General features: G+C 44.4%; 1 protein-coding gene across 1 annotated transcript in view; it reads left to right on the top strand.

The window, feature by feature from the left end:
• Positions 1-22143, top strand: part of ITGA2 (integrin subunit alpha 2) — a 125444-nt gene that overhangs the window by 67324 nt on the left and 35977 nt on the right. The window contains exons 5-13 of the mRNA XM_040421263.1: positions 4429-4543; positions 4861-4988; positions 6252-6400; positions 6482-6632; positions 7589-7754; positions 8367-8443; positions 12531-12669; positions 14210-14355; positions 21589-21732. Coding sequence (XP_040277197.1) covers positions 4429-4543; positions 4861-4988; positions 6252-6400; positions 6482-6632; positions 7589-7754; positions 8367-8443; positions 12531-12669; positions 14210-14355; positions 21589-21732 — 1215 coding nt within the window. The remainder of the gene's footprint in view (positions 1-4428; positions 4544-4860; positions 4989-6251; positions 6401-6481; positions 6633-7588; positions 7755-8366; positions 8444-12530; positions 12670-14209; positions 14356-21588; positions 21733-22143) is intronic.

Below are 22143 nucleotides of genomic sequence, written 5' to 3'. Positions count from 1 at the left end.
ATTCTAACCCCCCCTCTGGAGAGAGGTGGGCGTGTCCTACTTCCTGCAGGAAGGGTGGGGCAGAAGTTCTAGTCAGTCTAGCTTACCCCCAGCTAGGGGAAGTGTGTGCAGGGGCATGTCTCTGCTGGACGTGCCCACGCCCGCTAGAGCACCTTAAGCTCTGCTGGCCATGGCCAAATCTTGAAGCCTCAGGAGCCCGGAGGAAAGTTCCCTGGCATAACCTAGAGTCAGACTGCAAAGAGAAGTGCAGCATAAAGAAGAAGCTGAGTTATACACCAAGACTGTCCGTACAGCAGATTCAGAGAGAAACAGATGTAGCAGAGTGGAGTTTGCCTGCCAGTTTTAATGCTAAAGCCTGCTGGAACTAAGACAAAGCCTGTAAACTGTTTAGGAGAAACTTTTATTAAAGTAAAGCTGTCATTTAACTTCATCTCAAGGTCTGGACTCCAGTTATTCTTTTATCCCTCAATTATTCCCCCTATTTATTGCTTCGGAGCCAAAGCCTGGGTTCCAGCGGTATCCACGTAGGAGCACCGTGACACAAATAAAGAAACAGATAGGCCACACTAAACCACTCAGCATTTCCTACACCTGGGCCGCGTTATATAGAGTGCCCTGGGGGAGGTGCCTGTTGCACATACACAGGAAAACCTAAAGTCCTATCTAACCCTAAAGGACCCTGGTAATAATGACAGGAATGAGACAATCTGTTCCTCCAAAATGAAGGATGGACGGGAGTCTCCCTGAGGCCTAATACAAAACAACAAGGAAATGCAACACACAGAAAAGTGAAAATACACTTAACTTCCTAGAAGCTATAGCCGCACCAGGAACTCAGCCGAGATCCAAACACCAGCTTTCCACAGGTCCAATTGAAAGGACCACAATAGCAACACCTGAAAGTTAAGGGTGTGGCCAGTACCAGAAACAACACAGACGCCTATTGATCCACAAGGTAAACATGTCAAATCAAACCCCGTGTGGCCAGTCTCAAAGACCTCCTGCCACTCAATGTCGCGGGGACGTCCGTATGTCTTGGTACGTCTGTGACAATTAGGGTGTGGTTACCAGGGAAGTTCCTGCATTTACCTCTGAGCTTCAAGCAATTGGCCAGTTTCCTATACACTGCGTGCAGAATTATTAGGCAAATGAGTATTTTGACCACATCATCCTCTTTATGCATGTTGTCTTACTCCAAGCTGTATAGGCTCGAAAGCCTACTACCAATTAAGCATATTAGGTGATGTGCATCTCTGTAATGAGAAGGGGTGTGGTCTAATGACATCAACACCCTATATCAGGTGTGCATAATTATTAGGCAACTTCCTTTCCTTTGGCAAAATGGGTCAAAAGAAGGACTTGACAGGCTCAGAAAAGTCAAAAATAGTGAGATATCTTGCAGAGGGATGCAGCACTCTTAAAATTGCAAAGCTTCTGAAGCGTGATCATCGAACAATCAAGCGTTTCATTCAAAATAGTCAACAGGGTCGCAAGAAGCGTGTGGAAAAACCAAGGCGCAAAATAACTGCCCATGAACTGAGAAAAGTCAAGCGTGCAGCTGCCAAGATGCCACTTGCCACCAGTTTGGCCATATTTCAGAGCTGCAACATCACTGGAGTGCCCAAAAGCACAAGGTGTGCAATACTCAGAGACATGGCCAAGGTAAGAAAGGCTGAAAGACGACCACCACTGAACAAGACACACAAGCTGAAACGTCAAGACTGGGCCAAGAAATATCTCAAGACTGATTTTTCTAAGGTTTTATGGACTGATGAAATGAGAGTGAGTCTTGATGGGCCAGATGGATGGGCTCGTGGCTGGATTGGTAAAAGGCAGAGAGCTCCAGTCCGACTCATACGCCAGCAAGGTGGAGGTGGAGTACTGGTTTGGGCTGGTATCATCAAAGATGAGCTTGTGGGGCCTTTTCGGGTTGAGGATGGAGTCAAGCTCAACTCCCAGTCCTACTGCCAGTTTCTGGAAGACACCTTCTTCAAGCAGTGGTACAGGAAGAAGTCTGCATCCTTCAAGAAAAACATGATTTTCATGCAGGACAATGCTCCATCACACGCGTCCAAGTACTCCACAGCGTGGCTGGCAAGAAAGGGTATAAAAGAAGAAAATCTAATGACATGGCCTCCTTGTTCACCTGATCTGAACCCCATTGAGAACCTGTGGTCCATCATCAAATGTGAGATTTACAAGGAGGGAAAACAGTACACCTCTCTGAACAGTGTCTGGGAGGCTGTGGTTGCTATTGCACACAATTTTGATGGTGAACAGATCAAAACACTGACAGAATCCATGGATGGCAGGCTTTTGAGTGTCCTTGCAAAGAAAGGTGGCTATATTGGTCACTGATTTGTTTTTGTTTTGTTTTTGAATGTCAGAAATGTATATTTGTGAATGTTGAGATGTTATATTGGTTTCACTGGTAAAAATAAATAATTGAAATGGGTATATATTTGTTTTTTGTTAAGTTGCCTAATAATTATTGTTGTGGTAAATATTAATAGTTGTAATCAGCTCGCATCAAAGTTTGTGTAAGGAAAAAGGTGAGTCCCCCTTCCCTCAGCCCCAGTCAGAGACAAACACACGTGTTACCATCTTCCTTGAAAATCCTGAGAGACTCCCCCGCGCTTCTCAGTCTGCTCACCTTTTATTTACTAACAAAAGGTGTAAAAGGGGCTGGCCCAAGACAAGGATACAGGAAGTGATAACATGCAGGAAGTGATGTCAAAGGACAGGGTGGGGCAATCAATGTGGCTAGGACAATGCACACGCCCCATCCCTGTCAGCATTCAACACTGCTCAAAGGTGATCAGTGTCTAATAAAGTCTACTGGTTCCCATAGGTTTGAAAATATCTGCGAGACATTGCTACAGCTATTGTCAGTATACGGTACTAGTATACCGACAAGGCAGATATGCATGTCTTAAAAGCAGACATTTCTCCAAGACACAGGGAGACAGATGACAAACTATAAAAACACACACACATCCTAAAGTAAAATGTCCGCATAATAAAATTTCCACAACATTATGCACAGTAATAGTCACCTGCACACACAGATATCCCCCTAAAATAGCTAAAACTAAAAACAAACTAAAAACTACTTCCAAAAATATTCAGCTTTGATATTAATGAGTTTTTTGGGTTCATTGAGAACATGGTTGCTGTTCAATAATAAAATTAATCCTCAAAAATACAACTTGCCTAATAATTCTGCACTCCCTGTATTGATTACCAATCCTCAGGATCGGTCATCAATATCAGATCAGTGGGGTCCGACTCCCAGTACCCCCACTGATTAGCTGTTTGAAGAGAATGCACAGTCGTATGAGCACTGCGTTCTCTTCACTGTCTACTTTCCTGCCATCAACATCGCAGCAGTGAGCAGGTGTAATTGCAGCTCCTCCGACCCATTTACTTCAATGGGAAGGAGCAGACAGTGTAACTGCTCCTTTCTGTTAAAGTGAATGGGACAGAGGAGTTGCAATTACACCTGCTCGCCGCTGCAATGTTGTTGGCGGGAAGGAAGACAGTGAAGAGAATGCAGGGTTTGCAGGAGCTCTGCAATCTTTTCAAACAGCTGATCGGCATCTGATTAAATATTAATATTTTTTTTCTGGGGAAACTAGGTCTTAGCCAATATGACCATCGTTACAGCTCCCAGGGATCTTCGTACCCCTTTTTCACAGCCACAATTAACAACCCTACTGTACCTGGCTTTGCAGTGATGTGTACTAAAGTCACCTTTACATAAGTTGGTCTTCTGCTGGAGCTTGAGGCTTAAGCCTAAAGGTGACCATACACATTAAAGTTGATCAAAATGGATGATTTAAACCAAAACATATGATTGTCTGATGAAATTTAACAATGAACGATAGTTTTAGCCGACTGATGTCTGGCCATTATCATCTGAAAAAGGAGTTGGCCGTTTTTAATGTTTTCGAATGATAGTTGGATAAAAGATATGAATTCAAAGAAAAATCGTTTGTGGATGAAAGATCTTCTTTTCTTTGAAAGAACGTTCCCAGAAATATCTTTAGTCCATCATCAGTTTTTGTTTTTTTTAACATGTATGGCCAGTTTGAACAACTGTAATAGCAAATATAGACTAAAATGTGTATGACGATGTTTACGAATTCAACGTTCACCAGATGTTTGTTTGTTTGTTCAACTATAAAAAAAACTTCTATCTAATCTGTATGGCCACCTTCCACTAAGGAATCTCTGATACTCTGGTAGGGCAGACTGATCCTGCTTCCCTCAAGAGAATATCAGAGCTCTTGTTATCTTGACTGAATCATTCGAGAAAATCTTGCAACATGAGATTTTATTCTGTATCTGCTGAACCTGATTGCAAAGATGGTAGGAGGGCATGTCTTCAGCAGTGGCCATTCAATATGGTTTTCTTTTTCTTTTTAGACATGTGGCCCCTTATGGGCACAGCAATGTGGAAAGAATTATTACGCTACAGGCGTATGCAATGACGTAAGTCCTACCTTCCAAGTACTTCGAAGCTTTTCTCCAGCTCTTCAAAGTAAGTGTTTATATTCAGGATGATTGTAGATCTCCACTTCTCTGGCCTAATTTATCTTCATAGACAATGTTATAATAATTATTATTCTTTACTTTTAATTTTATTTTTTACTGGTATACTGTCATAAAAGCAATGATATTAAAATACCACTGGATAAGAACGATGATAATGATTTAAAAGTGTATTATTATTATTATTATTATTATTATTATTATTATTATTTTAGTAGTATTATTACTATTTATAACAATGTTTTTATTGTTATAATTTAAAAAAATAAATTATAGGTAATAATAAAATTGTGGTTTGCCCTTTAGCTTGTTCTTCTTACATCGACATTGCTATTGTATGTGATGGCTCAAACAGTATTTATCCCTGGCCAGCCGTACGGAATTTCTTAGAGAAGTTTGTGGAGGGCTTAGACATTGGACCGACAAAGACTCAGGTATGGTTAATATTTGTCCTATGGATTTTCAGTTTGAAGAAGTTAAATCATGTACAGAATTAATATGTAGAAACATGAAAAAAAAATATAAGAACTGATATGATGGAGCTCTGCTCTTCCTGGTGGAAACGTCTGCCGCATTTCTCATCTGCTCTTGATCTTCAGCGTCTCTCTCCTACTACCTGGTGGGTCCATCTGCCAAAGTAGCTCTGTTCCATCAATTTCACGCAGTCTGAGGCTTGCTGACTGCCTGTGTCAGTAGGGCCTTTGTTCACAACCCTCCGGCTCCTAACGGCCAGCAAGTGCAACCTTCTGAGCAATAGTTTATAATACTGTAGTGTCCTGAAAAGGTGTGCCATAGCTTGTTTACCTGTCCATGTACCTACTTTTACTTGACTTCTGGATTTGACATTTTGCTGTCTGTCCTGAAATCAGACTGTTTATTGGATTGCACATACTCTGCCTGATGCAGATGTCTCCTCGAAGCAGTGGCCTCCTTGCTTCAAGGCACGATAAGCCCGCCCCTTACCCCTCCTCTCTACATTGTGATGGACATCTTGCCGTGATGCCGGAACCACGCTCTTATCGCGCATTCGTCGTGCGCTGCCTGTTACAGCGCGATCCCGGCTCCCTCACTCACTGCCTTCATTTTGAAGACTGCGCATGCGCCGTTCAATTCTATCGCGCTCGCACACGGCCATCGCTTTTCGTCTTTAGCGTGAGCGTGATCACTGGCTTGTGTTCTCCAGCGCCTGAAGCCAGTGATCACGCTCACGCTAAAGACGAGAATATGAGGAGACAGAATGAGGAAAGAAAATCATGATTAGCAACACACTGGGAGATAAACTGTGGTTGGTTTAATATGTGTTTTCCAGGTGACAGGTTCCCTTTAATTAAAGGGGTTGTACAGGTTTAGAAAAAAATCATGACTTGTGCTTGGGTTGTGTCTTATACTGCATCTCAACTCCAAAGAAGTGAACGTAGCTGAGCAGCAATACCATGCATAACTTGTAGATTGGTGTGGCACTGTTTTTGGAAGAAGGCAGCTGTGTTTTTCTAATCCTAGACTATCCCTTTAAATAAATAAGTACAAACAGGAACACTATTTACAGTAATGGAACTGATGTTCCTAGTGTGGAATAATTTCCATCCTTTCAAGAGTTCTGCATATTTTGGGCCAGATAATGAAATGTATTGAAACTCACATCAGTAGGGGGACTCTTATGTTCATACCAATTACTTCAGAACTTTTGATAATTGTAGGTGAGCCTCATACAATATGGGAACTACCCCAGTGTCGTGTTTAATTTGAATACCTACAAGAATAAGGAAGCCATGAAAATAGCAATATCAGGCATCAAGCAGATCGGAGGAGATCAGACAAACACTTTCCAGGCAATTGACTATACCAGGTACGGTGAGAATACAGAGGTCTTGGAATAATCCAGTATTGGTCGACCAGTTAATAAACCATCTCTCTCCACGCACCACAGACAATATGCTTTCTCTGCTGAATATGGAGGTCGGCCAAATGCCAACAAAGTTATGGTAGTCATTACTGATGGTGAATCTCACGACAATGCAATGCTAAAAGAAGTCATCTCACACTGTGAACAGGATAAGATTACCCGATTTGGCATTGCGGTAAGTAATTCCTAAATGTATGAGCTTGTGGCAGCAAAACTCTGCTGTATCTCAAGGATGGAGTCTTGATAGAGGTCTCCCCTATAATGTACATGGCCAGGGTTTGAAATCAGTGATGCTCCCTATCTGAGCTCAGGTCAATGTATAAAGATACCACTCTTATACTGTGTGTGTGTGTATATATATGTATTTTTTTCCCCCTTAATTCTCTTTTCATCTCCTATGCCCTTTACCACTGTTTCCTTCACCCTTTTTCTTTGCAGTCTGACTCTTCCTTCTTCACTCCCTTCCATAAAGGGGCTATGTGAGTTTAAGTATGGCTAAATGGCAAGGAAGGGGTTAAAACAATAAAACTACTTATACTTACAAGTTCACACCCCCTGTGCTCCAATGCTGGTGGTCTGATCCTCCACTGCCGCCATGATGTCTTTCTGTATGCTGCATGTGACTGCTACAGCCAATCACTGTCCTCAGTGGTAAATACCATGGCACTTCTAAGACCAGTGATTGGCTGCAGTGGTCATGTACGGTATACAGGCATGTCACTGCTGCAGTCATGTAAACAAATCTCAGTCGGGAGGACCGGAGTGGTGGTGATGGGGAGGAAGGGATTTTAGCTGCAACGAGCCACAGAGGCAGTGGAGAGGATAGGAGTAGTCGTACTTACAGAAGAGGTTTTTATTCTAACGCTTCTTGGGCCATTCAGTGATGGGAGGGGCACAAGTCAACCCTTCTTCCCCTAAGGGCACAGTCTGGGGCCCTCTACCTGATGGTAGTGGGTAGGTATTGGTGATTACAGTTGATGACCAATAGGAAAAGTTGTATCTACCTACCACAGACTTGCAGATGGGTACTGTACTGCCCATACTAGATATCTACAGTGTAGTCTTACAAAAAAAACAGAACTTACTAAAACTATAGGACCTTATTGTATTATAATACTTGGTTTCCTTTAGGTCTTGGGTTACTACAATCGATACAATATTGACAGCAAGAACCTGATCAGTGAAATCAAAGCCATTACCAGCGATCCCAAGGAGAAGTTCTTCTTCAATGTGTCAAATGAAGTGGCTCTCTTAGATCAAGCAGGGACTCTGGGAGAGAGAATATTTAGTATTGAAGGTAATTTTCATAATACTATCATGCTGTCTATCTATCTATGAAAATGACTTGAACATGAACATGTTATCTAGTGTTCAGCGAATCGAAGTCCATAAAGTGGACTTCAATCCAAATTTCAGGGGAAATTCCATTCGCCGCACAGCCGAATTTCCTCATGCTTCGTGGTAGCAAATCGATTTCCCCTGAAATAGTGTAAAAACGTAAATTAAAAAAAACATATTTACCTCATCCATTTGCTCGCGACGGGCCGACCGCCGTCATCTTGATTGAAGATCTCGCACGAAATCCCCTGCGCAGTGACATATGATGTCACCACACTGGCCAACTAGATCTTCAATCAAGATGATAGCGGCCGGCCCGTCGCAAGCAGATGGATAAGGTGAGTATCATTTTATTCATATTTTCTCATTGTCTTAACCTGACTCACTTATGGTGCATTTATGGTCCCTGATAAAGAGCCCATGACCATCGTTGCCCATTCATCCACATCAGTCGTGGTCTGCCCTTGTTGTACAGCAGTTGGTGGTGGGGGGGAATAATTGATATATAGGTCATACTTTATTCTGTAACTTTACATGTCATTCTGTCTCTGAATAAGTTTCTTGTATGTAGGTACGACACAAGGAGGAGAAACTTTTCAGATGGAAATGTCGCAAGTTGGCTTCAGTGCACAGTATTCAAAAACTACGGTATGAGGAAAGACCTTGCATGTATCTGATCTGTGTAGATTAAGTGATTAATGTTCAGCAAACCTCAAAACGAGAAGTGACAGCCTTTGACTAATGTGCTGGGTTTTGACTCAAATGTTCAGTACTCAAAAAAAAGAAAATTTTGCACATTTTCCTCCGAAGTGATGTATTTTCCTTAGAAACTGATATTTTCTGGTGCGATGCGACATCCTTTGTAGGCAGTACAGCTACAGCTATCTGCCAGTTACATACAGTATAAGGCCATCCACAGTCTGTCCCCTCCTTACATCTGTGACCTTATCTCCCAGTACTTTCCCACATGTAATCGCCAATTTACCCAAGATGGCCATCTTTGCTCTCCTCATGTCTGCTCCTCACACATTTCTCCAGTTGATCCCCCACACTATGGAACTCACTACCTCAGCACATTAGACTCTCCCCCTCCATCCAGACTTTCAAATGCAATCTGAAAACCCACCTCTAAAGCCTACAACCTACAATAACCCTGCTGCCACCACACAGCCAGATGAGAAGCTTGTACCCTCACCCACTGTCTTCTTCCTTCGTCCCTTGTACTTTGGAAGTCCATCGCGAATAGGGTACTCTCTGACTCAGTACCAGTCTGCCATTCAGAACTTATTTTTGCATTATATGATGTATGTGCAGTTGTCGGGCACATGGCGAGGGGACCCTACATGTTTTCGTGATGCCAGTTGCAATGAAGCAACAATGGCACAGGGCCCTTTTTAGTGATGTCGTAGATTGTATCCAGGTGTAGGAATGCCAGAGTGGTGTAGGGTTGCCTATAATGTCCCTTAAGGTGTTGTGCACATGTCACGGTGCTCCTACCTTGATACACTGGACCCCAGGCGTTGCCCTCCAAAAGCAGAAAAAGTGGTAGTAGCAGTAAGGGATGAAGAATAAATTGAGTCCAGACCTTGCAATGAAGTTTAAAACAGCTTTACTTTCAATAAACGTTCTTCCAAACAGTTTACAGGCTTTGTTTTTGTTTCCAGCAGGCTTTGGCAAACTCCTCTCTGCTACATCAGTTGCTCGCTGGCTCTTCTGTGCTAACAGGCTGGCTATATAACTCAGTTTCTTCCTTAGGCTGTACTTCACTCTGTAATCTGGTCTGTCTCTAGCTTTGTCCAGGGAACACTTCTGGTTTCTGAGGCTTTTTGCTGTGACCTCCAGATCCAGCTGAGCTGAAGGTGCTCAAGCTGGTCTAGGCAAGGATCATCCAACAGGGACGGGCTCCTGCTTCCTTCCCCAAGCAGGGGGTACTCTCCACTCTAACTAGAACTGCACCCTTCCTGCAGCAAGTGGGACACGCCCACCAAAACATGGTGGGGGTTTTTAAGGTTCCATTCTCTGTACCTGTAGCTCTGCCATTTATGCTGCCACCTGCTGTTGCACCAGGCACATTACATGTGAACAGTTACATAACAAGATTATGAATATACATTGTGGAGGACCTGTAAAGACATACCTAAGATGACATTATATTAGCCCATTAGAGATAGTAGCAGGGTGCAGAAGGTGGTAATGCCACTCTGGGGCATTACATATGTAAACCCTTTCCATATGTGCAGTGCCCTGGAATTAATGGGGTCATTAAGGATTTTACTATTGATTGCCTATCCTCATGCTAGACCATCAATATCTAATCAGTTAGGGTCGAGCACCCTACACCCCTGGCAATCAGCAGTTTCAGAGTAGCTCCGGCGTGGGAAGTCGGCCTTGGAACTACATGCTCCATCCACTGTGTAGTGGACAGAATTAGTTACTGCAGCGCTTCTTTCATTGAAGTGAATGGTAACCAGCTCTGTCCACTACACAATAGACAGAGATGCGTAGTTCCGGCACTGGAGCTACTGTATTCTTGAATAGCTGGTCAATGGATTTTCAGGGTGTCAGACCTCCTCTGATCAGATATTGTTGGCCCATCCAGAGGACAGATGATCAATATAAAAATCCTGGAATACCTCTTTAACCCCTTCCCGACCAGCATTGTACTGTGGCAGGGCTCCATAGGAATTCAGTTTATTTCTCAGACACTTCAATGCTAATGCATTGGAGTGTATGAGAGAAACAATCTAATGATTGCCTATGGGAACTATAAAAAAAGTGTTTTTAAAAATGAAAAAAATATAACATTTCAAATCACCCCCCTTTCCCCAAAATGTAAATAAAAATATGCAAACAATAAAAAAAGAAACATCAAGGGCATTGCCACGTATTTATCCCATATGGCAAACGGCGAAATGGAAAAAAAGTAAAAATGGCCGATTCTATGTTTTTTGGTCAATTCACCTCCCATAAAAAAAATTACATAAAAAGTGATCAAAATGCCATACACATCCCAAAATGGTATCAATGTAAAGTACAGATCGCCCTGCAAAATGTGAGCCCTCACACAGCTCATTACACGTAACTACAAAAAAGTTATAAGGGTCAGAATATGGCGAGGAAAATAAAGTTTTAGGTTTTTTTTAGTACTAAAATGCAGGAAAAACTATACATTTGTGGCATCGGCGTAATTGTTCTGACCTGGAGAATAGGACAGAATTGTTCTGACTTATAGGAAACGCCGTAAAAAACAAAACACATAAAACTATTGCGGAATTCCGTCGTTTTTTTTCCAATTTTACTCTATCTATCTATCTACAGTATCTATCTATCTATTTTTGCATAAGAATTTGGAAGCCAAAACCAGTAGTGGGTCCAAAACACAGAAGAAGCACAAATATTTCTATTAGGCCTCTTGAGCACGAACATTGTGCATCCGTTCCGTGCATTGGGGACTGCAATTTGTGGTCCCCATTGCACGGGCAACGTCCGTGAGGCGGCCAGGGTGGAATGGGTCAGAGATCCGTCCGCATCGCAAAAAATAGAACAAGTTCTATTTTTTTGCGGTGCGGAGGCACAGACAGAAACGCCACGGAAGCTTTCGCGGGGTTCCGATCTGTGCTTCCGTTACGCATCTCCGTGATTGCGGACCCATTCAAGTAAATCTGTCCGCATCCGTGATGCGGGGTGCACACTGGTCAGTGCACGTGTATTGTGGACCTGCCGTATGCGGGCCGTGATGCGGCCACGGAACCACAACGGCCGTGTGCAAGAGGCCTTATACCTTTTCTCTGTAGGTTCCACTTCTAGTTTTGGCTTACAAATACTGATGCAAAATACTGACCAAATACTGACCGTGTGAAATAGGTCTGTCTACCTATCTAATCATCCATCTTCCAGATCTCTCTATTTTCTAATATTTCAGCATTCAACAGCTTAAAATGATAATAAATGTGAAATATACATGTTTTGTTTAAACATAATCTAGTGCATACACTGAAAAAGGCCTCATGCACACGACCGTTGTTTGGGTCCGCATCTGAGCCGCAGTTTTTGCGGCTCAGATGCGGACCCATTTAATTCAATGGGGCCGCAAAAGATGCTGACAGCACTCCGTTTGCTGTCCACATCCGTTGCTCCGTTCCGTGACCCCGCAAAAATATAACATGTCCTATTCTTGTACGTTTTGTGGACGGGAATAGGCATTGCTATTATGGGCAAGCTGTTCTGTTCCGCAAATTGAGGAACGCACACTGGCAGCATCCGTGTTATTTGCAGACCGCAAAACACGGCGGGGTCATGTGCATGTAGCCTAAGAGGGCTATGTGTAAGGGTACTTTCACACTGGCGGCAGGACGGATCACCCTGTCGGATCCGTCCTTCTGCTATTTCGCCGTGCCGCCGGACCGCCGCTCCGTCCCTATTGACTAAAATGGGGACCGGGCAGAGCTCCGGCGCAGTACAGCAGTTCGCGGTGAGAGGCCGCCGGACTAAAAAGTCGGACATGCAGGACTTTTAGTCCCGCGGCCTTTCGCCGTGCACTGCCGTGCTGCGCCGGAGCTCCGCCCTGTCCCCATTATAGTCAATGGGGACGGAGCGGCGGTCCTGCGGCATGGCAAAATAGCGGAAGGACAGATCCGACAGGGTGAACAGCCTGTCGGATCCGTCCTGCCGCAAGTGTGAAAGTACCCTTATTGGATCATTGCACATATTCATTAATTCTCATTCTGCCTCGCAGGCGTCACTGATGTTGGGAGCTGTTGGCGCTTATGACTGGAGCGGCACTATAGTTCATCAGAATGCACAGAAGTTTTCCATTTATCCTTATAATGCATTTGAGAAGGTTATTCATGGGAAAAATGAAAGCTCTTATCTGGGTGAGTTGTATCCTGGGCACAGTAGTTACACATATATCTCCTATATGATACATATGTCCCTTTAAAGGGAACCTGTCACCAAAAAATGCAGTGCAATCTACAGGCAGGATGTTATAGAGCAGGAGGAGCAGAGCAGCTGGGAAAAGATTCAGTAAAACTTGTAATTTGTTCATCTATATCTCTGTTCTTTCTGAGCTAGGGAGTCATGTGGGCGGTCCTACTCAGTGACTGACAGCCTTCCCTGTGTGAATGTGCATGCACAGACAGCTGTCAGTCACTGATTATGCCCGCCCACATGACTCCTCAGCTCAAAATGAGCAGAGATTTAAATGTATAAATTACAGGTTTTACTGAATCTTTTCACACAAACCTATATATCAGTCTGCTCAGCTCCTCCTCCTCTATAACATCCCGTCTGCAGATTACACAACATGTCCTGGTGACAGGTTCCCTTTTAATATACAGTAAATGTTTTACTCACAGGGAGTAATGTAGTTGACACCAAACGTGCCATTAAATGTTTGATTCCTCCATTAGCTTGTTGATACATTCATTTGAATATGAAGAGATACCAGATAACTCGTCCAGATTGAGGGGTAGGCAGAGTAGGCAGCAGCAGAGGGCACCTTTGAGGAGAAGAGGTTGTGATTTCTGAATGAAAAAGACAAAAACAGTGCTCTGCCTTAAAATTTCTTAAAAGAATGCATCATGAATATTGAATATACTAGGGACCGGTGGGGCACGTTCTAAGTCCCCTGCCTTCGGTACCTAGAGAACCTGTTCCATTCCTGATGTCTGATGCTGCTGATCTGGTTGGAAACAACATGATTAGACTAGATAAAGGGGCTTTTCAATTCAGAACACTGATTGCCTATATTCAGGAAGGACACTCATGCCAGCACTGGGCCTTCTTCATTGTACACTGGTCCCTCAAGATACAATATTAATTAGTTCCAGGACGACCATTGTATGTTGAAAACATTGTAAGTTGAGCAATCGGTTCCAAAGCCCCAAAATGTCATCCAAAAAATAAGCAGATAACTAGGACAAAACAAGTCCTTACATTACATATGACAGTCAGGAATAGCTGCTAAATAGCAACTAATCCGGCTATTTTACCGGAGAAGTGGACTTGATTGGTTGGCTCTGAGTCTGAGACATTATATGTTGAGTCTAGTTTCAACTTACGATGGGTCAGAAAAGACCATTGTATGTTGAAAATATTGTATCCTGAGGCCATTGTATCTTGAGGGATCCACTGTATAGACGGGACCATCTACCTGCACGTTGTCTATACAAAATCAACCTCCGAAAACGCCCAGTCATATACAAAATCGTGATTCTCAGGCATATGAGGGTATTTGTTTTTCACCCCCACCATAGACCTGTAATCATGGATACACAGTCCTATACTATTCTGTCATCGTCACTATGTAGGAGCTGCGCCCGTGTAGATGGACATCTGATGAAGACTAGATATTGCCTTCTGCCTGGTTCCTCCTAATAAATATATGAAAATAACTGTTTCCCTGTTTTGTAGGATATTCTGTGGCTGTCATCAACATGGCAAGAAGTGTGAATTTTGTTGGGGGAGCCCCCAGAACCAATTACACTGGACAAGTTGTTGTGTACAACATAAACAGCCAGGGGAATGTGACGATTCTCCAGATTCAGAAAGGAGAACAGGTACGGCCATTATTACAGAAAACACCCCTCCTGAGGTGTCTGTTTTGTTAAATACAGAAAATAATGCAGCACGCCAGACCTGCAGGGTATTGCGATGTGAGGTCACGGTTTTGGGCAATCGAGGGTTGCTCACTGTATTGGAGAACCCTGGGCAGGCATGCGGCAGTGAAGGAGAGGTAGACACAGTTCCTCTGGGGCACACTCGGTATGTAGGGACCAGGCCTGATGGTGGATGAGGTGCCCTGGATGTTACAGGTATTTTGAGTGCCTGGGGCAAGGTCCCTTTTGGATTCGTGACGCCAGTGCCTGTGACGGTGGCACACCGATTTGTAGTGGGAATAATTGAGGTACACAGATGGTATAGTGAACCAAACGTTTCTTTACTGAACAGTCCAACTTTATACAGTAAGGTAGTTATACAGTCCTTTGTATTACAGCTTGCAAGCAGGCTTATTCCACAAATGGCAGGTATAAGTTATGCAAGATACTCAGAGGGTAAATCCACAATGCACTCAGAATCAGGTTGTACCTTTCCTCAGAAATAGCGTACACTGTTCCTTTCTAGAACTCCTGTCTGGTTTCAATCCCAAGGCCCAAATGCCTAAATGGTGGCTTATATCCTTGGTATATATATATATATCTTCCTCTCGTATTAAATCCTTGCTTTTCTTCCTAAAGCATCTGCCTATCAGGGTTACTTATCTTTGCCTGTAGTATGTTGGCTTTATTGCTGCAGGGCTGTGGTTTCTCCCAGGAGGTGACGTCCTGCAACCGGGGTGTCTTCAGAGCTAACTACGGCTCTCTTGAGGTAGGCTAGGATCCCTCTACTAGCCTCCTGGTAACAACTAGTAGCCTGGGCTGTCTAGCTGCATGTCAGGAGGAGGCCCTCAGCTTGTCCCTGGCTGGTGCCTTCTAACTTCTGTCTCTGCAGACTCCTGACTCTGAACTCTGAACTAACTCTCCCTGTCTGGGCCTGGACATTTATACTAGGGGCTCCCTATCTCCCTCTAGTGTCTGGGATGTCTAACTACACCCAGCTAGGCCTGCTATTGCATCATACAGGGGAACATTGCATATAAAAACACATTAGAAAATACATAAAATGCATAATAAAATATAACATTTCTGTCCCTTGTGAGTAGGAGTAACGCGCACACCAATTGACCCTTGTGTAGTGCCCACCTTTACCTAGTGGGACACTACATACCACCACGCTATAACGTTGCCCGTCCTCGGCGCAACATGGAGGGGCCCTGCCCAGCTGGATACTGCACCTGAAAAAGAGAAAATAGTGCAAAGCAGGAAAAATTTCATCTACATTTGCAGAAATACATTATATGCATAAATCAGGCAGTTCCACAGGCTTAGGAACAAGTGACGGTGAAAAGGGGGGTCGTTCTCTTCTCTCAGGATAGTGTGAGGGAACAGGGGCGCTGACCTGGTGCAGCGTATCACTATAACCAGGATAGTCCATAAGTGCAAAATGTCCTTAATAGAACAGCAGAAAAATGTAAACAATTTAAAAGTTCTTGGAGGCTCAAGGAACAAATATGAGTCCGTACCCAGGTTTCTTTCTTATTTAGAACAAGTGTCTTTCCCAAGCAAAGTAAGGTAGAAGATCACAGAGGCTCACTTACAGTGGAGTCCATCTCTGGGCACATTTCCTTGACATTTAATGTTGCACAATAAAAAGTCAGCACATAAAAATAGCCCACATTATTCAAATGGCATATATATAAAACAAGTGCTGCAATACCCTTAATCAACCTGAAAAGGGGGTTAAAGGGTTAAAGGTGCAACATAGAAACAGGCACAACTTGGTGTGAGATTGTAGAAGCAGGCAGGAGGTCCTGTAAACAAGATGGCTTTGCTGACATTGGTATTTCAGAGGGTGACCACCACCACTGAGCCGTGGGTAACTGGCAGCAGCAACAAAGGACCAAAACAAAGGACTCCTGTCCTGAAAGGGTTAAATCCTCTTGAAGTAAATCCCTTGGTAAAGAAAACAAATCAAGGGCCTAGCAGGCCAATTCACAGGGGCATATCATAATCACTTTGCATCTCAGTGGTGCTCCCTGGCTCTGCTTGTAGATGAGGCCCGTAATAAGCCTCCACAGGCGGATGTGCCCACAACACGGTATTAGGGGGCAGCTGCAGCATAAAGGGACCCCTAATAGGTATTGGCCCCATAGGCCTAGGGGTAATGACAGTTGCTGACCGCACCGGTGCAGGGATAACAATTGTAGGTTGTGCTGGCCTAAGTACCGCCGCCGCAAGCGGTCCGGTGGGCGCTGGAACAACTGGCTCTGCGCAGCAAGTCACAGGGTGAGAGGGCCTTCTTGGGGGCCTCAACGCAGCCGTGGTAGCAGAAGGTGGCCGGCTGGTAGGGACAGGTACCCTTACCTCTTCCTTCCTCGGTGGCGTCTGGATCCTGGAGGTGGCAATTCTGCGTAACTCCCGCAACTTTTCCTCCAGACGGACGATCTGGTCATCCAGGCTCTCGGTCTCAGGATCGCTGTCCTCCGCTGTCGCCGCCGGCACTTGTACCATAGAAGGTGCATCCTGCGCAGCCGCTGCAGGCTCAGGTGGCGCATCAGGTCTTTTACCCTTCCGGATATTGTCCAGGGTAACGTGGAGTCTTTTCAGATTCTCCATCTCTTGCATCGTTTTCTCCCGGCGAGGCAGCTCGGGGGATGGATAGGGGCTCACCCATTTCTCCAATACTGTGGGCTGCCAGAAAACATTCGGGCCAATGAAAGAGCCCCGCTCTTGGAATGCGCGATGGGCCGGTTCTGGATAGCGCGCTGGTTCGCGCTCGCAGCCAGAGTAGTCCTCATCTGCTTCCCAGTCCTCCGGTTCTTTCTTGGGACGGGTCACGGCAGTGGCATATGGGCCTCGCAGGCCCTCGGCAGGGGTGAATTCCACTTCCTCTCCCTCGCGGAGGTTATGCATATATTCGGAGAGGTAACTCCGCTTGACGGACCTCCGATTGACATATAAGTCTCTGCCGGTGGAATAGTCCTGTATGAAACCGTAGCCACGGTTCTTGTTGAAGGCCACAACCAACCCCTTTCTCCTTTCCAGGCGGGGTTGGGTGTCAGCATGGCGCTCGTGAACGGTCTTTGCCAGTTCCTCGTAGAATATCTTCGTCTTGGTATTTTTCTTTATGGCGGCCTCCCGGATCTCTGCCATCAACGCTGACCACTTGAACGAGGGCTGGAAGAAGTCTCTCCAGGAGCCATAGTAGGTCTCCGGTTGCGTCCTCGGTGGCGGGCAGGCGGGTCTCTCCGGTCCCGGAGAGTAGGCCGGTGGAGCGTCCTCGGGCTCTACACCAATACCATCCATCTTTACCAATTCAGGCGCGGACATCCCAACAGAGCAGTCCTCACTCTTCAACATGCTCAATCCCTCTCGGGAGAGTGACAGGGTGGTGCCAATAAGTTCAGACAGATACTCCCATTGCACTGGGAGGCCGCCCCCCAGGTACTCCAGTATGGGGGAGGCGGAGTCCATTTCTGCAGACATGCAAATGTCCAGAAAGGGCGGTGGCGCCGACATTGAGCCTTTCCCGCTCTTTTCAGCAAAAAGGCGCCAACTTTTACCGCCAATTCAGGATAAAGATGACGCAGCAGTAAATTCAAGCAAGCTCAGCGGCCATCTTTAGCAAAACGCTGTCTATTCACTGACAGCAAGCGGTGGCTTAAACAAGCAGCAAACAGTCCAGAAAACACTATCTTCACACCGCTACTTATGACAGTTCTTTGGCCCAGCAATTTTTTTAATAAAACAATAGGGCTTAGTCACTTTAAGGCAATTTTTAGCACACAGTTTTATATCCGCAATGGCGCAGGAATGTTCCGTAAATCCTGTTCGTGACGCCAAATTTATGCAGCACGCCAGACCTGCAGGGTATTGCGATGTGAGGTCACGGTTTTGGGCAATCGAGGGTTGCTCACTGTATTGGAGAACCCTGGGCAGGCATGCGGCAGTGAAGGAGAGGTAGACACAGTTCCTCTGGGGCACACTCTGTATGTAGGGACCAGGCCTGATGGTGGATGAGGTGCCCTGGATGTTACAGGTATTTTGAGTGCCTGGGACAAGGTCCCTTTTGGATTCATGACGCCAGTGCCTGTGACGGTGGCACACCGATTTGTAGTGGGAATAATTGAGGTACACAGATGGTATAGTGAACCAAACGTTTCTTTACTGAACAGTCCAACTTTATACAGTAAGGTAGTTATACAGTCCTTTGTATTACAGCTTGCAAGGAGGCTTATTCCACAAGATGGCAGGTATAAGTTATGCAAGATACTCAGAGGGTAAATCCACAATGCACTCAGAATCAGGTTGTACCTTTCCTCAGAAATAGCGTACACTGTTCCTTTCTAGAACTCCTGTCTGGTTTCAATCCCAAGGCCCAAATGCCTAAATGGTGGCTTATATCCTTGGTATATATATATATATCTTCCTCTCGTATTAAATCCTTGCTTTTCTTCCTAAAGCATCTGCCTATCAGGGTTACTTATCTTTGCCTGTAGTATGTTGGCTTTATTGCTGCAGGGCTGTGGTTTCTCCCAGGAGGTGACGTCCTGCAACCGGGGTGTCTTCAGAGCTAACTACGGCTCTCTTGATCCGCAGGTAGGCTAGGATCCCTCTACTAGCCTCCTGGTAACAACTAGTAGCCTGGGCTGTCTAGCTGCATGTCAGGAGGAGGCCCTCAGCTTGTCCCTGGCTGGTGCCTTCTAACTTCTGTCTCTGCAGACTCCTGACTCTGAACTCTGAACTAACTCTCCCTGTCTGGGCCTGGACATTTATACTAGGGGCTCCCTATCTCCCTCTAGTGTCTGGGATGTCTAACTACACCCAGCTAGGCCTGCTATTGCATCATACAGGGGAACATTGCATATAAAAACACATTAGAAAATACATAAAATGCATAATAAAATATAACATTTCTGTCCCTTGTGAGTTGGAGTAACGCGCACACCAATTGACCCTTGTGTAGTGCCCACCTTTACCTAGTGGGACACTACAATAACAGTCCTTTCCTAGAACTCTGCATTGTGTGGTTATTCTTTTATTCCTTCTGGAAATGTATTAATAAATTAATAACTGGACAGAGGCACAACTTGAAGATTCTGGGCCCCAATGCAAAATCTGTAACTGCAAACCCCCCCTCCTTTATCATATCCAATTTAGGTCAGTGTTTGGACCCACGTACCAGGATCCAGACTGCTAGCTCTGCACCCCCCTATAGCTGCGCCTCTGCTACCTTTACCATTCTCTAGGATGTGTCCCTACTTAGTCTAACACTGTCAACACTGATTGGCAAGTGCCAGGCTGTATAGAGCACAACCCACTCATAAGAGGAATGCTAATTGTTAATACATTTGCAGGGGGAATAACATGTTATATATGGTATATATATACATATGATATTAATATATTATTATATATGTGAACAGGATTGAAACGTGCAGTACTCCTATCTATTTTGGAGGTATGCTGCTGTGACGAAGGCTGGTACATATAATTGCTGGTTTATTAGAACATATATGTAACATGCACTGATGTGCATGTACTTGTCCAAAGTGGAAATCCCTTTAAAGGCAACATGTCTTCATGAAAATGTGAAATAATCTGCAGGCAGCATGTTATAGAGCAGGAAGAGCTGAGCAGATTGATATATAGTTTTTTAGGAAAATAAAAATATTTTGTATAACTTGTTATTTATTCATTTCAATTCCTGCTCATTCTGGTCTTTGAAGTCCAGGAGGCGGTCCTATCAGTGATTGACAGCTATCTCTGTATACACAGTCATATAAGGAAGGCTGTCAATCACTGATAGGACCGCCTCCTGGACTTCAAAGCCCAGAATGAGCAGGAATTTATATGAATAAAATACAGGTTATACTGAATCTTTTCCCATAAAACTATATATCAATCTGCTCAGCTCCTCCTGCTCTATAACATGCTGCCTGCAGCTCAGACACCATGTTCCATGTAACAGGTTCCCTTTAAGGCTATATCATTTAAAGTGGTTATCTGGGTAGCACCGCCAATCCCATCCGGCAGCCACTTCCGGGATCATGTGCAGTACATTGGGCATGGGACCCTAGCCTAGAGTTTAGAACCCGCAGCGCATGTGTTGAGAGACCTAGGATCCATTCACACGTTCGTAATGTATTGCGGATCCTCAATACATCTGTCCGGCACCCCCATATAAATGCCTATTCTTATCCACAATTGCAGACAAGAACAGGACATGTTCTATTTCTTTCTGGAGCCACGGACCGGAAGATTGGGGACGTGCTCCGGACTTGCGGATGCGGACAGCACACTGTGTGCTGTCCGCATCCATTCCTGCCCCATAGAGAATGAATGGGTTTGCACCCGTTCCGCAATTTGCGGAATGGATGCGGACCCATTCTATGGATGTGTGAATGGACCCTTTGACTCACGTATGTGCTGTGGGTTCTAACCTCAGGCTAGGATCAAGTGCCCAATGTATCACGGCATGTGATCCTGGAACTGGGGGAACTGCTCCCACATCAAAGGAGCCTTGCTCCAATGGTACCACTCACCTTCCCTTTACGAGTGGAGCTGACACTGATCTGCTCCCAGAGATGGCTCTGTTGTGCCACAAAAATGAGTATGATGCACTGTTCTCCTGTGGGAGATTAGTGAAGGAAGATGTTACCCCCGTGTCCCAAAAGTAGTCAACACCCTGAACATGGCGCCATACTGTGTGTGTCTTTCGGTCCCCTCCACCCTTACCTTCTGGTACCTCTGCCGTGTTTACACTTAACACTAAACTGCAGCCATTTAATTAAGCTTTATAGACATTTGTCTTTTTATTTTATTTATTTTTAATTTATATGACTTTTTATATGAATTGTGATCAAAAGATCATATTTGCTATATTTTGTGGGACAAGTTGCATTACTTATCTTATTACATAACCATCCCCAGCCATTAGCTAATCTTCATGTTTTAAAAAATCTCAATTAATAATACGTTACAATTTTAGACCTTATAAAGTTATAATTGCAGAGGTGCTCATCTTATCTAAATTCCTAATTTTTCAGCTATTTTGGCTATTTAGCTAGCTGGCTGAGCACTGGTAATAACTGTATTGTTTCTAACAGATTATTCACTGCGAGCTGACCATTTTTAGTTTTGTTTTTGACTCTTTTTTTGTAACGTTATTTGTTTTCTAACTTTTACCTGTAGATCGGTTCATATTTCGGCAGCGTGCTCTGCTCTGTGGACGTGGACAAGGATTCAGTGACTGACATTTTATTAGTGGGAGCCCCTATGTATATGAATGACTATAAGAAAGAACAAGGTCAAGTCTATATGTTCACTATCAAGGGGGTGAGAGTGAATTTTATAATTATAATTTACTGCATTTCAATTTTAATTTTGGTCAATTGAAAACAACCTCACACCAAAATTTACAGAGAAACTTTACTTTTAGGCTACATGCACACGAACGTTGTTTGTTTCCGAATCCGTTCTGGATAGGATGCGGACCCATTCCTTTCAATGGGTCCGCAAAAATTGCAGACAGCACACTGTGTGCCCTTCGCATCAGTATGTCCGTTCCGTAGCCCCACAAAAAAAATAGAACATGTCCTATTCTTGTCCGTTTTAGGCATTTTTACAATGGATCCGCAAAAAAAAAGGATGGCTTACGGATGTCATCTGTTTTTTTTTTTTGCAAACCGCAAAACACATACGGTCGTGTGTATGTAGCCTAAGGGTAATAAATCAAGTGAGAGTGAC

Source organism: Bufo bufo, chromosome 2 (genome assembly GCF_905171765.1).
Source record: "Bufo bufo chromosome 2, aBufBuf1.1, whole genome shotgun sequence".
In the NCBI taxonomy this organism is placed as follows: Eukaryota; Metazoa; Chordata; class Amphibia; order Anura; family Bufonidae; genus Bufo; species Bufo bufo.
This window is presented reverse-complemented; position numbering and strand designations above follow the sequence as displayed.